Here is a 14,282-nt window from a genome sequence, read left to right on the forward strand (position 1 = left end):
TTAAGCATTAGTAACTATTTCCACCCACAGGAATCATGTGCTGCACAAGCATAGAAGAAAAATATTTTCTCAGTATGTGTGAGATGATGCTTCCAGGACAGGATTTGGGTGAGTGGTAGGACATATCCAGAAAGTACACTGGGCCATAATATTTAAGTAGAGAAGACAGCCAGGGATTGGATTCTAATCTCAAGAGCACAGAGTAACTTTGATAAAGTTTACAGAAATGATGTCAGCAGAATTTGAATCGGAATCTATTGCATCTTCATAACATCAAATATTAAGCTGATAGATGGATGTCAGTATTATTTTCAGCAATAAATGAATTAAATATTGCCACTTCCAAATTATATGTTTATGTTAGAAGATACGAATTTTGATTTTGAAAACCTTAACTAATAGCACAGCCTAAGAATAGACTAGCTTTTCCCATCATTGATATTTTTTTTATGCAGCTTAGCATTGAGAGAATGATAATAAAATGAATATCTGTTATTATTGATAATGGAAAATCTGCTGCTTTGGAAAGATTATGCTATTTATTTTTCAAGCAATGTGCAGCAGGTGTGCAGACAACTCCATTAACACTGACTTGAAACCTTAGTTCTTCCATTTATAAAATATTACAAATAGGTGAAAATATAACTCCCCATCTTCCAGACATCAGGACTCTTAAAAATATGTATCTAACATACAGCTCCAGATTTATATGACTTCCGTTATTCTGGGTATTCTTCGTTTTTTATAACATTTACTCAATGTGCATTTTAAAGATGAGTGTGCTGATGTACTGAAAAGGCTTATATTACCAAAAATGGTTCAAAATTGGTCTACACAGTTAAAATAATAAGCTTATACAACAGGTTGTGCAGCTAGTAGCTAGCATAGTTAAATACGAGGGAGTAGAACTAGAATTTAAAGGATGGTACGAGTGATTAGAAATTACTTAATAAGTGGATCAATATTGTTGCAGTGTGGGGAACCAACATTTTGAGCTGTAAAGGATGGGTTTAGCTGAGCTTATTAAGAGTAGTTCTTTAATGGCACAACAAAGTTTTGGTTTTGGTTTTTTTTGAAAGATTGGTTAGTTTGACGGTTTATTTTTTTCATGTATGCAGAATTTTTCATCAACCTCAATCAACTTCTTGTTAAAACTGATTAATTCTTCAGACTAGATCACTGGCATTTTCAATTTAGCCATCACCATTTCACTTCAGTGCACTTCAATTTGGGTGGAGTGCCAACCTCTTTAGGCTAGATATTCTATTGACTGCTTTTTTGAAGTAATTAAAACAGAATTGCAATCATTTTGGTTGGAATTCATTTCACTTAACTTTAGTCATCTAGGCATTTAGTCATCCAGAGTAAGCCAGTCATTTAGATTTCCCTTAAAGTCAATGGAAAAAGGTAATAACTGAAGACATGATGAATGGAAGTCCAACCTATGACTGTGATTGTGAATACAGATCATGCTTTCCCAGGAGAATGTGGCAGCACAACATGAGATGTTAAAAAAAAAAAAAAAAAATGGCCCCCCAACAAAACTCCAATGAATTATAAATGCTGCATAAATATTAGTTTTGACAAATTATGTTAGTCATCTCACTACTGACTCAGCAGTGCTCAAAATCTGATTTCAGTGATGTAACAATTCCAATATAGTTTAGATATAATTTTTTCAGATGTGGATTCCAGTTCTGCAAAAACCTGACTTTAGTGGCTGACTTCTTAGTAATAGCTTATTGCCTCAGCCTCTGTTTGAACTGTGATGAAATAGGGCCTTAGTGCAAATGAGATTTTAATTGCACTCTTGCAGTATAATTTATACAATTTTGCTTTTTATAGGGCAATACAGGGCTCACTTCTGCCTCAGTAATCCTATTTTGAGTCCTCAAACAGGAAGAAGAAATTACATGACATATGCCTTTATTCCAGTCTTCTTGGTAAAAGTGAATTACACCCTTCATTATTCCCACAGCCATCAGGAACTCACATCTATAATCATCCTTGTTTAACTCCGCAAACAGTTTCTGCTTTTACATCCAATTATCTGCTCAGCTGATGCTATTACTAAGAATTAGCCCATGACAAAACCAAACCCTAAGAAGAAAGGAAGTTATTGGGATTGTTCATTTATTTTTATCTTACATGTGCCTTTCCCTCCCTTCTGCTTCCCTCCAAAGAGCCTGCCTCTGCTAACCTCCGAGGCATTTGGAAGAATGATATTAATATGCCTGCTTTGGATGTGCGAAGGGCTATTACTTTCCCACACTGTCTTCAAGCACATACTTGTCTTGTTACTGCTTCAGTGGGATGACAAGTATACTACAATATTGATTCTTAACTGTAAATTATGGATAGCTTGAATAACTCCATGTTTGTTTCATAGATGTGAATACTTAGAAGTAGTTCTTTCATCCTCTCTTCAAAAAAAAAAAAAAGTAGTTTGTCTTTTCTCAATAAAATATAGCTTTATACTTAAAATACCTGTAGTAATATATTTTAATATTGTTTGATATTGTGCTTTTAAAGACTGAAGTGAAATAGGCTTTAAAATTAAGCAAGACTGGTGATTTTTTGGGTTTTTTTTAAGATTTGGTTAGACTTCTAGCAAAAATAGTAAATCCTAACATAAGCCCCATAAATACAATTTAATATAATATACTATGTATATAATACATTTTATTGTCACATAAAAGTCTGAAAAGCATTCACAGACACGCCCCCTTGATTCAAGCGTGTTGGAGAAACTTTACAAAAACCAGCAGCTTTCTAATATGCTAGATAGCCTGAGCACATTTTAGCAGTTTTGGTCTCACACAGGGTGTATTTGTCCTGCATGTTAGACCCTAGTGGAAAAAAGGTAGTAAAGTCAGATTCTGAGTGAATCTTTCATTTACCCAAGTTTCATTTATCACATACCCCTCAGTCTCTGAATACAGATATTCAGACAAAATATGGACTTATTTTCCTCTTTCAGGACGATTAGCCAGATCTCTAAGGCTGGCTACTGCAGCTCATTAGGAGCTACTTTGCCTCCAGAACCGAGTAGTTAGAGCTAAAAGCAGAGAACAAGCTCTCTTGATCCCTTCAGTCAGACTCTTTCTGCATCCTCCCTTTCTCCACAAAATCCCATGTCAGAGCAAAACCATCTCACAAAACTAGCAAGATATTTTTTTATTCAGATACTGAATATTGCTTACAAGATAATGACAATACCTTGTAGAAGTTGGTGAGGCAATACCATTTGATGAGATGATACCCACTATCTTGCCATCCTGCTTGGAACTCGTTAAACAGCTGTTAATAAAAATAAGAAAACTGAAATTTTTGCAGCTTTTAAGCAAGGACCTTTTATCACAGTATAATTCCTGTATAGCTCATTGTTTTGCTAATGCTACCACAAAGTCATTTATTTCAAATACAGCAATGTAATCAACATACGATAGGGGTAAGTTAGAGCAGCAGACTGTTCAAACCTATGAAGCAAACATTGTACCCCACCTGTGCTCCTAACTCAAGTATTAAGCAGCACAATTAATCTGCATTTGCTACTTAATGAGCTTCTAAAACACACATGTACTTAAAAATCCCAGTCATAACTCACAGCTTACTTGGACATTAGTCCACATCCCAGCTCTGCCACTGATTTGGGACAAGACTTAGTCAGGTTATTTAGCCTGTTATTACGTTTGTTTCCCATGTCTGAAAGTGGATGATACTTCTGAATCGCCCCACAAGGATGTTATAGACTGAATTTGCTCAAGTTTGCAAAGCTTTTTGCCATCCTTTGCTTACTGTGTGGAACTGGAATGCACTGCACAAGTGCCAAATATTCCTACTATCCTACAGCAACTGGGGACAGATTTTTCACACGCCAGCTCTTTTACTCTGGGACAAATGGCTGCTGAGTCAGGTGGTGATTGGGCGCGTTGAGGACAAGGCAGACAAAGTGCAAGTAGAAAAGAAAACGCTTACCCTAATGTTGCAGAAAAACAAAACTAAAACTCCCAGTAAAATCAGAGTCTCTGTAAACAAGTGAACAACATAACCCCTTCTCAGAAGGGTCTTTGACAAGCTATTGTATTGATAGCTGATTCTGGCAGCTGGCAACTGCAGAATATTAATGAACCATTGGTACAAGAGCAGTCTGAACAGGTTGATCATGACTGACTGAAGTCTACGGTGCATGATATCAAGATACATTATTTGTCTGTAGCATTTGCTCTTAGTTTGACCTTGTTGCTTGCTTGCTGCTTTCTCTCTTTCTTTTTCTCACCTTTTTTTTTCTTTTTTCCCTTCTTCCTCCCTTCCTCTTTTCCTTCTTCTATCCGTTTCTCTTTCTCTCTTTCATTTTCTAGTTCTCATTTGCCCAATTAAGTTCAAATGTGCTGAGACCTATAGAATAAATGTTGCATATCAGATATTTTAAAAGTGTCCTCTTGCCCTGTTTCTCTCCTATTATCTGTTAGTAGACACATGCAGCTCTTATTACAGTAAGCTATGTTCTTGTTCACTGCTTACATAAATGGGATTTATACAGGGGAACTAGAAGGAGCTGAGGAGAAAATCCTTGTGCACAGTCTAACTTAGGGTATGGAAAGGCTGAGCAACCTCTGTGTCTGACAGAGAGAAGGGAGATCGATGGCTTCACTCAGGATGTGCTTCAGTCACTATTCCCCTGCTGCTTCCTTGGGCAGAGGGCAGGCAGCATTCCTCACACACTGCTTGCCTATAAAAGCATAGGTATGAGCAGTGCTCGTTCGTTAGCTTTAAGCACATGATGGAATTCACATGACTAACTAAAAACACTGGTGGTGACCTTTATTTACTCAAGTACTGCTTTTTTTTTTTTTTTTTTTTTGTCTAGTACCACATCCTTCACATGAACATCATCACACATGCCAGTTTTTATGCTTTCTACCATATTTCTTTTTATTCTTCACAGTCCATAATAAGCTGAGAGCTCTGAAAAGGTATTTTGCTCATCACTGCTTCATTCGTCCCTCTTCTGCCTCTTCCCTTGTCAGCATTTATATCCACTCATCTAAAAAACTGTTTTGTTTTGTTTGCTAATGGATTTTGCACTTGTCCTATACTACCTATACTACCCAAATCTTACCACTTAGGCTTAGATTACAGCTAGGTATATTAATGTGCTAGACTGCTTTAGGACGAGTTCAGTTTCAGGGTATTAAGTGCACATTTTACAAGAGAAAGTGGCTTTAGCTCCTGAACAGGTATGGAATGTCTGAGGTGTTGGATTTAACGTTTCTGACAAAATAAATACTTTTTTCCTCTTGGTGCAAACATGTATTTACTATTTTTTTCCTTTTCACCTTGTATTAACTGGAGCTAAAATTGGCTATCACGATCATAAAGGAACACCAGGGAAGCTATTATTAACCCTACTCTGTGGGATAGACAGGAGGTGTGAGATACAATGATCCAGACTCTTCTTTGTGACAGTGTAATGTGTAATGTACTGTAGCAGTCAGCCTTTTACTGCAGCAGTGCTACATGCTGGCCTTTCAGTGGGCTTTGCAGCAGTTTGCCTCTAGGCAGACTCATAGGAGCAGCCAATGCCCCTTTGCTCTTCTCCCTAATGCCCTGTTAGTTTACTGTGAAGCTTTTGAAGGGAAGAAAGCACTGAACTGTCAGAGCCTGTTCTGCTGCCCTAAAGGAGTGGATATAATGGGACCTTTCCTTAGTGACATTCAGGAATCTTCAGCATTCTTCTGACTAGTGTGGTGGCAGTAATTTTTCAAAGTGGTTGTGTATAATTTTTAGGAAAAGGAGTGCTTCCTCAATAAACTGATAATCCCTTTCCATTTTTATGGAAAGCAATGTCTTGATGTTGTGTGGCATTACTAAAATTTATAATAGAGATAGAAGTGTTGTCATGTGAATATGAAATATGAAAACAAATATGCTCAAACCTTTGAAGTGTAAGAAAACAATAGTTAACCTTTTTTTAGAAAATAACCAAAAGTTTTCTCAGACGAGCAGAACAACAGCTTTCTGGGACAGATAGCAAACTCTGTTGTTTACTGTCACTCAATTCACAGAAATAGAGTTCTGCTTTTCATGTCAATTTGAGTTGTTGTGCTTTTGAAGGCAATTGATCACCACTATGTGTGTTGTAAGTTACAATGGGCTTTTTGAGATACTCTTCCTTCTAATGGGTCTTGACTCAGCAAAAACAAACTGGTATTTAACTGCTTTGCCAAAGTTAAGACTCAGCAACCAGAGTTGTCTCTACTTGTCCAACTTCCTCTAGTGGCAGGCCCAGGTTTTCCTCGCTGATATATGTCAGTGGACTAATACTAAGCTGAGACTAGGATAAGCAGAAACAAAGTACATGCCAGAGGTTCTTTCTGGATATGTGTATAAAAAGATTTATATGCTTTGTGAACAGAGCAATAGATATCTATTGGTGCCAGCAGCAAATCTGTATGATATGATGCAGAATCCAAACTGTCTGGGCTTTTGCAACCTTGCATAGAAGCCAGATCACAGAATCACAGAATCACAGAATGTTAGGGATTGTAAGGGACCTCGAAAGATCATCTAGTCCAATCCCCCTGCCGGAGCAGGATTACCTAGACCATATCACACAGGAACGCATCCAGGCGGGTTTTGAATGTCTCCAGAGAAGGAGACTCCACAACCTCTCTGGGCAGCCTGTTCCAGTGTTCGGTCACCCTCACCATAAAGAAGTTTTTCCTCATATTTATGCGGAACCTCCTGTGTTCCAGCTTACATCCGTTGCCCCTTGTCCTGTCAAGGGATGTCACTGAGAAGAGCCTGGCTCCATCCTCATGACACTTGCCCTTTACATATTTATAAACATTAATGAGGTCCCCCCTCAGTCTCCTCCAAGCTAAAGAGACCCAGCTCCCTCAGCCTCTCCTCATAAGGGAGATGTTCCATCCCCTTAATCATCTTCATGGCTCTGCGCTGGACTCTCTCTAGCAGTTCACTGTCCTTCTTGAACTGAGGGCCCAGAACTGGACACAATATTCCAGATGCGGCCTCACCAGGGCAGAGTAGAGGGGGAGGAGAACCTCTCTTGACCTACTAATCACACCCCTTCTAATCCACCCCAGGATGCCATTGGCCTTCTTGGCCACAAGGGCACACTGCTGGCTCATGGTCATCCTGTTGTCTACTAGGACCCCCAGGTCCCTTTCCCCTATGCTGCTCTCCAACAGGTCTGTCCCCAACTTGTACAACAGATCTTTTAGCGTTTGATTTAACTTCCCCCCAGAGGTCTTCCAGTATCAGGCTGATGTCTACAATCAGCTTCAGTAAAGTGGAGATTCAGAACTACAGTGGGTTTCTATCACAGGGCTAGCCTAGTGATAGATAATCTTAAAAGCAACACTTTGTTAGTTTTGTGGCATATATTGCATGCAGTACTACATGGCATTTACCCTGAAAGTACTCCAGGCACTATCCCGAGAGATTAATATAAGCTGACACAGTTCGTTTTTAAGTTTTTGTTAAGGTAATCATATCACTCCTACTGCTAATGCAGTTTGCTGCGAGAAATTGGAATACGCCGTAAGCGGCAAGGAAGAAATCACATAGAGACTTGTTGGTAATCAGAAGCATAACAGCAACCCACACACTGTTATCATCCACAGCTTTCAGTACTGGTATGGCAGGAGACCAATCAAGAGTAATAAGTTGCCTAAATGCCCAAGAAAGAAACAGGGAGGAAGGAGGAATTTTCAGTTCATGCTGTCTGTGTAGGCTGGATTACACAGAAGAAAACACAGTGGACTCCAGCTTTGTGTTTAATAATAAAGGGACTGGATAGTGGAAAAAGCTCAGAATTACAAAATGAATTCTCACTACTATGTGTTTTCTAAAGAGGTTGTGCAGAATGTAGAAAGCTTAAGTTTTTAGATGTCAGGGTGATAATAACAGTAGGAAATCTATTTCAAGCCATAGGAGTTTTATGTGGATTACCTATGATTTCTTGCGCTGCCTGAATATGTTGGTTGCACCTCTCAGAACCTCTATAAGATATCACTCTGGTGGCATCTATTATGGTAATTTCTATATTAGAGAATAGCTGTGGAAAGTTCGTGAAGTTATTAGTGAAAGACTTCCTGATGTCTTCTGACATGTGGAAACAGAGCAAAAATAGTACCATCAAGCTCCACCTTGTTCCTGCAAGTAATAGCAACATCAGCTAATATGAAGATGAAAATTTTAAAAATAAGAGTACAATATGGAATTGTAATATTTTGTGTTTATTTTATGGATACACAGGGAATTTTAAATCTCTGCTTAGAACCTGCTTTTTAGATGTTCTCATGAGATAAGCAAGATATATCAACAATGGTCAAAAATTGGATAATGAGAGCATATGATAAAAAACTGTGTAATTAATTTATTCCTTGATGACGTTTATTCCTTGATGACGGTGCTGATGATTTTGTTGAGGTACCAGTAAAGCTTGCTAACACAATGGCATTTAGTGATAATTTACTGTAACTTTTTTCCATTGTTTCCTATAAGTCCAGTTTCCAGGTTTCTTTTTCTGTTTCATTCCTTTGCTAAATCCACACTGTAGATAGTAGAGCTACATAAATTAACCCATACAAACACATCACTTTCCAATAAGTGACCAATTGCAAATGTAACCTCAGTGACTGGGATTGATGATTTCTAACAGTTGCCACATACGGAATAGGATATTGCAAATATTCTTGCCACAAGTTTTTTTGCAGAATAGATTTTGCTTCTTAAAACAGGTACTCCATGGTCCCATGAAAGCTGGAAATTAGTCTCTGCTCTGAGGATTCTTTATAATCCCTGCAGATGATGATTGAATACTGCAGTTTGATAAAGAGAAAAGGAAAAATGTTTGAAACCTTGTTTCTTCTCTTCTTTTTCAGCCTAGTTGGAGAAGAGACAGAGACCAAAAATGCCACCAGCAACAGCAGCGCCACAGTACCCACCTCCAGATGGAGGATGGGGATGGGTTGTGGTCTTTGGGGCTTTTATCTCCATTGGATTTTCCTATGCATTCCCCAAAGCCATCACGGTATTCTTCAAAGAAATACAAGAAATCTTCCACACATCATATAGTGAGATAGCTTGGATATCATCGATAATGTTGGCTGTCATGTATGCAGGAGGTAAGACATTTGTGAAATTTGCAAATATCATCTTTGGGTTTTTTTTCCTATGGTCTTAAAGCATTTAAAGTTAATTACTGCCTGATTTTATCATTATTACCTGAAGAATTTACCAAAATATGTGCTTCTTTTTGTATCATACTTTATCAGAGAATACTGGTAGCCACATCATCATTAAGGCACTGTTTACTTTCTCTTTTAAAACATTTTATATTCTCTTCCTTTCTGTTTTCCCCTTATGGCCTTTTGTTTGTTCCTCTACCTAATTCTATTTTGCAATTTTGCCCTAAATTCGCAGTTTCTGAGAGTCACATTTTCCAACAAAGCAATGCACAAGTAATTTCTCCCGGGACTGGATGTACATTTGCTCAGTTTCCACTGCCTCGGTGAGATCTCTCAGTAGGTCAGATGATGGAGCTTAAACACAGAAAATTATTATGGCAATGAGGGTTCATTAGTCAGGCACAGGTATTCCTCTGTAGACAGGGGCTTTATATCTTGTCCCTACTTGTCCTAAAATAAAACCCTAGTTTCCATTTGGGCCAAGAGCCATGTTTCATACATGCCATCTGTATGACAGCTAAGATACAGACAATCTTATTCTTGGGACTGAAATAAACAGTGAACATACATAAATTCTATGATATCCTTTTTTTCTTGTGAGCAAGCAAGTAAAGAACAAGACAGATGAAAAAGGATGGTAAAGTATAAAGCCATGTTTAAGTCCTAAGAGTCAAACCTGCTTTGGCAGGTTTTGTGTCTATCAGCCTCAAAGACTGTTAAATTCTGCTTGATTTCATAGAATAATAGAATCATAGAATTCTTTTGGTTGGAAAGGACCTTTTAGATCAACAAGGACAACTGTTAACCTAGCACTGCCAAGTCCACCACTAAACCATGTCCCTAAGCACCACACCTATACATCTTTTAAATACCTGCAGGGATGGTGACTCCACCACTTTCCTGGGCAGCCTGTTCCAATGTTTGACAACCCTTTCAGTGAAGAAATTTTTCCTGATATCCACTCTGAACTTCCCCTGGTTCATCTTCAGGCCATTTCCTCTTGTCCTGTTGCTTGTTACGTGGGAGAAGAGACTGACACCATTTCTTCATTCTTTCAGAATTTTTTTTTTAAGTATTGGTGGGACCTAGCTGCTACTTAGGCAAAACACTTCTTCAGGCAGTCCAGAGGTCTGAGTAAGAGGTCTATTTCAGGCAATAGATCTGGCATTGCCCTTTCTTTGGATGTTACGAGGTAACCACTTGGAACATCTCAAACTATTTGCAATGATGGAGCAATTAAATGCATACATTTGTATATATATGTGTGTGTATGTATAAATGTATATACATAGAAACTGAAAACATTGTGCCAACAGCACATCGAGATTCAATATCTTTAATCATTGAAGAGCATCACTCCAATATTTTTCGGAAGTGGTATCTGTGTGATAATAAAGTACAGTATTATCAGGTCCAGTAAACAACCTTTTGAAGGAAGCATGAAGTCTTGTTTTTTAGCAAGGTAATTTTTTATTGCTGATTGCAACCTACCTAAGTTTCAATATCTGAATGACCCTAGCTCCTTCAGCAGTCAGAGAAGAGAGAATTCAGGCTACCTGAGTTGCACTCTCTAAGTACCTGGTTTTGCCCTCTGACTATCAAAATGAACCTGCAGCCTGCATACACAGAATCACAGAATGTTAGGGATTGGAAGGGACCTCGAAAGATCATCTAGTCCAATCCCCCTGCCGGAAGCAGGATTATCCTAGACCATATCACACAGGAACGCATCCAGGCGGGTTTTGAATGTCTCCAGAGAAGGAGACTCCACAACCTCTCTGGGCAGCCTGTTCCAGTGTTCGGTCACCCTCACCGTAAAGAAGTTTTTCCTCATATTTATGTGGAACCTCCTGTGTTCCAGCTTGCACCCGTTGCCCCTTGTCCTGTCAAGGGATGTCACTGAGAAGAGCCTGGCTCCATCCTCATGACACTTGCCCTTTACATATTTATAAACATTAATGAGGTCCCCCCTCAGTCTCCTCTTCTCTAAGCTAAAGAGACCCAGCTCCCTCAGCCTCTCCCCCTCAGTCTCCTCTTCTCTAAGCTAAAGAGACCCAGCTCCCTCAGCCTCTCCTCATAAGGGAGACGTTCCACTCCCTTAATCATCTTCGTGGCTCTGCGCTGGACTCTCTCTAGCAGTTCCCTGTCCTTCTTGAACTGAGGGGCCCAGAACTGGACACAATATTCCAGATGCGGCCTCACCAGGGCAGAGTAGAGGGGGAGGAGAACCTCTCTTGACCTACTAATCACACCCCTTCTAATCCACCCCAGGATGCCATTGGCCTTCTTGGCCACAAGTGCACATTGCTGGCTCATGGTCATCCTGCTGTCCACTAGGACCCCCAGGTCCCTTTCCCCTATGCTGCTCTCCAACAGGTCTGTCCCCAACTTGCACTCATACATGGGGTTGTTCTTGCCCGGATGCAGGACTCTACACTTGCCCTTGTTATATTTCATTAAATATAAAACTCTCCAGCCTGTCTAGGTCTCTCTGAATGGCAGCACAGCCTTCTGGTGTGTCAGCCACTCCTCCGAGTTTGGTGTCATCAGCGAACTTGCTGACAGTGCACTCTATTCCCTCATCTAAGTCATTAATGAATATATTGAATAGTACTGGTCCCAGTACCGACCCTTGAGGGACTCCGCTAGACACAGGCCTCCAACTGGACTCTGTCCCATTGACCACCACTCTCTGGCTTCTTTCCTTCAGCCAGTTCACAATCCACCTCACTACCCGATCATCCAGACCACACTTCCTCAGTTTAGCTGCGAGGATGCTGTGGGAGACCGTGTCAAATGCTTTACTGAAATCGAGATAGACCACATCCACAGCTTTACCATCATCTCTCCACCGGGTTATGTCCTCATAAAAGGCTATCAAGTTGGTTAAGCATGACTTCCCCTTGGTGAAGCCATGTTGACTGCCCCTAATGATCCTCCTATCCTTGATATGCCTAGAGACAGCACCAAGGACAAGTTGTTCCATCAGCTTTCCGGGGATGGAGGTCAGGCTGACTGGTCAATAGTTACCCGGGTCCTCTTTCTTGCCCTTTTTGAAGACTGGAGTGACATTTGCTTTCCTCCAGTCCTCAGGCACCCCTCCTGTTCCCCACGACTTAGCAAAGATGATGGAGAGTGGCCTAGCATTAGCTTAAGCATCTCAGGTAAATATTTTTCAGTTAATGGGGTGGAAAAACGGATCCTTTTTGCAAACGCTGGCAGAGACATAGACCTTGGAAAGACATCGTGAGAAGTGGTGTCAATATCAACAAAAGCTTGCTCTTCAGATATTTTGATCCCATTTTTATTCATATACTAGTAGAGAATCATAAATTATTCATATACTAGTCATAAAATCATAAAGGATTTTATAGGACCAACAATAATAACAAAGTCATTCACCAAAATTCACCAGGTGAAGAAGTAACTTGAACTAATGCAATCAAGAGTAGAGTAAAAGAGCAGGTATGTGCCATCACATTCGGGTCCCCTCTGATGTAGTTGTTTCTGAAGGATGTATCAGCACTTGCACTATGGGGTGTACATGTGTAGCTCCGGAGGCCCCTGAACGAGTGCCAGACCCATCTGGAGCATGGGAAGAGCACAGGTGTTGAAAAGCTGGAGTTTGTTTCTTCTTTCCCTGGGCTGTCACTTCTGACCTGGACTCTTTTTCACCACATTTTGTAATCAGAGCTAAATTTTCTAAGGGCAGATTTGCTTTATAGCGCAGGTGCTGTTCTTTTGTTTTAATAACATTTAATTTATGCCTTTTCTGTCATCTCAAAGTTTACCCAAGTTTTATTAACAGTACAGATGCAAATCACAGGACGTTTAGCTGTGGTCTTTTTTATCTGTGAGGTTCAATATGCACAACTTTTCATGTAAAATAAAAAGCATGCAGTACTTCTGCCTTTTCTCTAATACTTCTTTTGCTGTTCTGAGTACCAGCATACTAACTTCACCTGTACATTGATATTAAAAATTACAAAATGGTTTACTATTCATTCTACTAACACCTACCTCAGTCACTATGAAGATTATCAGCACAGGAACAGTAGGCAAAGTTGTTTGGATATCTTGTTACAGACTCGTGGTTTTAAAATGCTGAGAATGACGACCCTGCCTGATATAAACACTCTTTGAAGCCACAGCTTCTCTAGAACCACTTCCTAAAAAAATAGGCCATTTAGACAATCACTGGCAGAATATGAAATAGCAATCAGGAAAAACACTTCTGAAGGAAATCACTCCATTGTTTTTACTGTCTGAAGGCGATTTCATTCCTTAGCATTTGATGTGCTGTAATGTGAAATACACATTCAGACCATGAGTACAAGTTGTATTGTTTACTATGAAGTGTGATACGTACGTCTGCGATGAACACTCTGTTCATCATACTACTAATTAAGGTAACCTGAAAACATCTAAGATCTGTCATCCTCATTAGAGCTTAGCATTCACCCTATTAATCATCACAGTGGGGTCAGTGAATAAGTTAGAGTCTGTGCAGACGCTCTTTGCTTTGGAGGCTGCAACCTCTTGCAGTAATTAGCTGGCATCTGTGTTTCAGTAACAAGGTATTAACTTACCTTTCAATGCCTGAGAAAAAAAAAATAAGAAACTAATAAAAGGCATCCAGTAAGGAGCTAAAATTATGTTTATCACTTACTTCATACTTAGAATAAATGGCATTAAATTATAGCAGACCATCTGGCAATCCATATGGTCTCCTCCAGTCCTGGTTAATTCCAGCAAATAGGTCAAGCACAGAATTCACCCTGTTAGAAAAGCACTAAGCAGAGGTGACAAATCTGATAAATCAAATCAATATGAAACTCTTTTTCCCTCTCTATCTGGCATAATATGCACTTTCATACTGGTTTTTGTTGTTTTTTGTGGGTTTTGTTTGTTTGTTTGTTCTCTTAAGGTCTCTTTTTTTCCCTCCTCATCTCCTGGATGTCTGTTAGAGTCTACTAAAAAGCCATACCAAAAAGCAAGATCCTGTGATGTGATCAAGATTACAGGTATTGCACAGCCTCTACTGTTCAGCCCATGCTTGAGAAA

At 39.5% G+C, this 14,282-nt stretch overlaps 1 protein-coding gene across 2 annotated transcripts in view; it reads left to right on the forward strand.

Annotated features, from left to right (window-relative positions):
- Positions 1–14,282, forward strand: part of SLC16A7 (solute carrier family 16 member 7) — an 83,850-nt gene that overhangs the window by 42,341 nt on the left and 27,227 nt on the right. For both annotated transcript variants that reach the window (XM_068400523.1, XM_068400524.1), the window contains exon 2: positions 8,913–9,155. In XM_068400523.1, the coding sequence (XP_068256624.1) occupies positions 8,942–9,155 (214 nt within the window). In that variant the 5' untranslated portion in view covers positions 8,913–8,941. The remainder of the gene's footprint in view (positions 1–8,912; positions 9,156–14,282) is intronic.

The sequence above is a fragment of the Nyctibius grandis genome, chromosome 5 (assembly GCF_013368605.1).
Source record: "Nyctibius grandis isolate bNycGra1 chromosome 5, bNycGra1.pri, whole genome shotgun sequence".
NCBI lineage: Eukaryota > Metazoa > Chordata > Aves > Nyctibiiformes > Nyctibiidae > Nyctibius > Nyctibius grandis.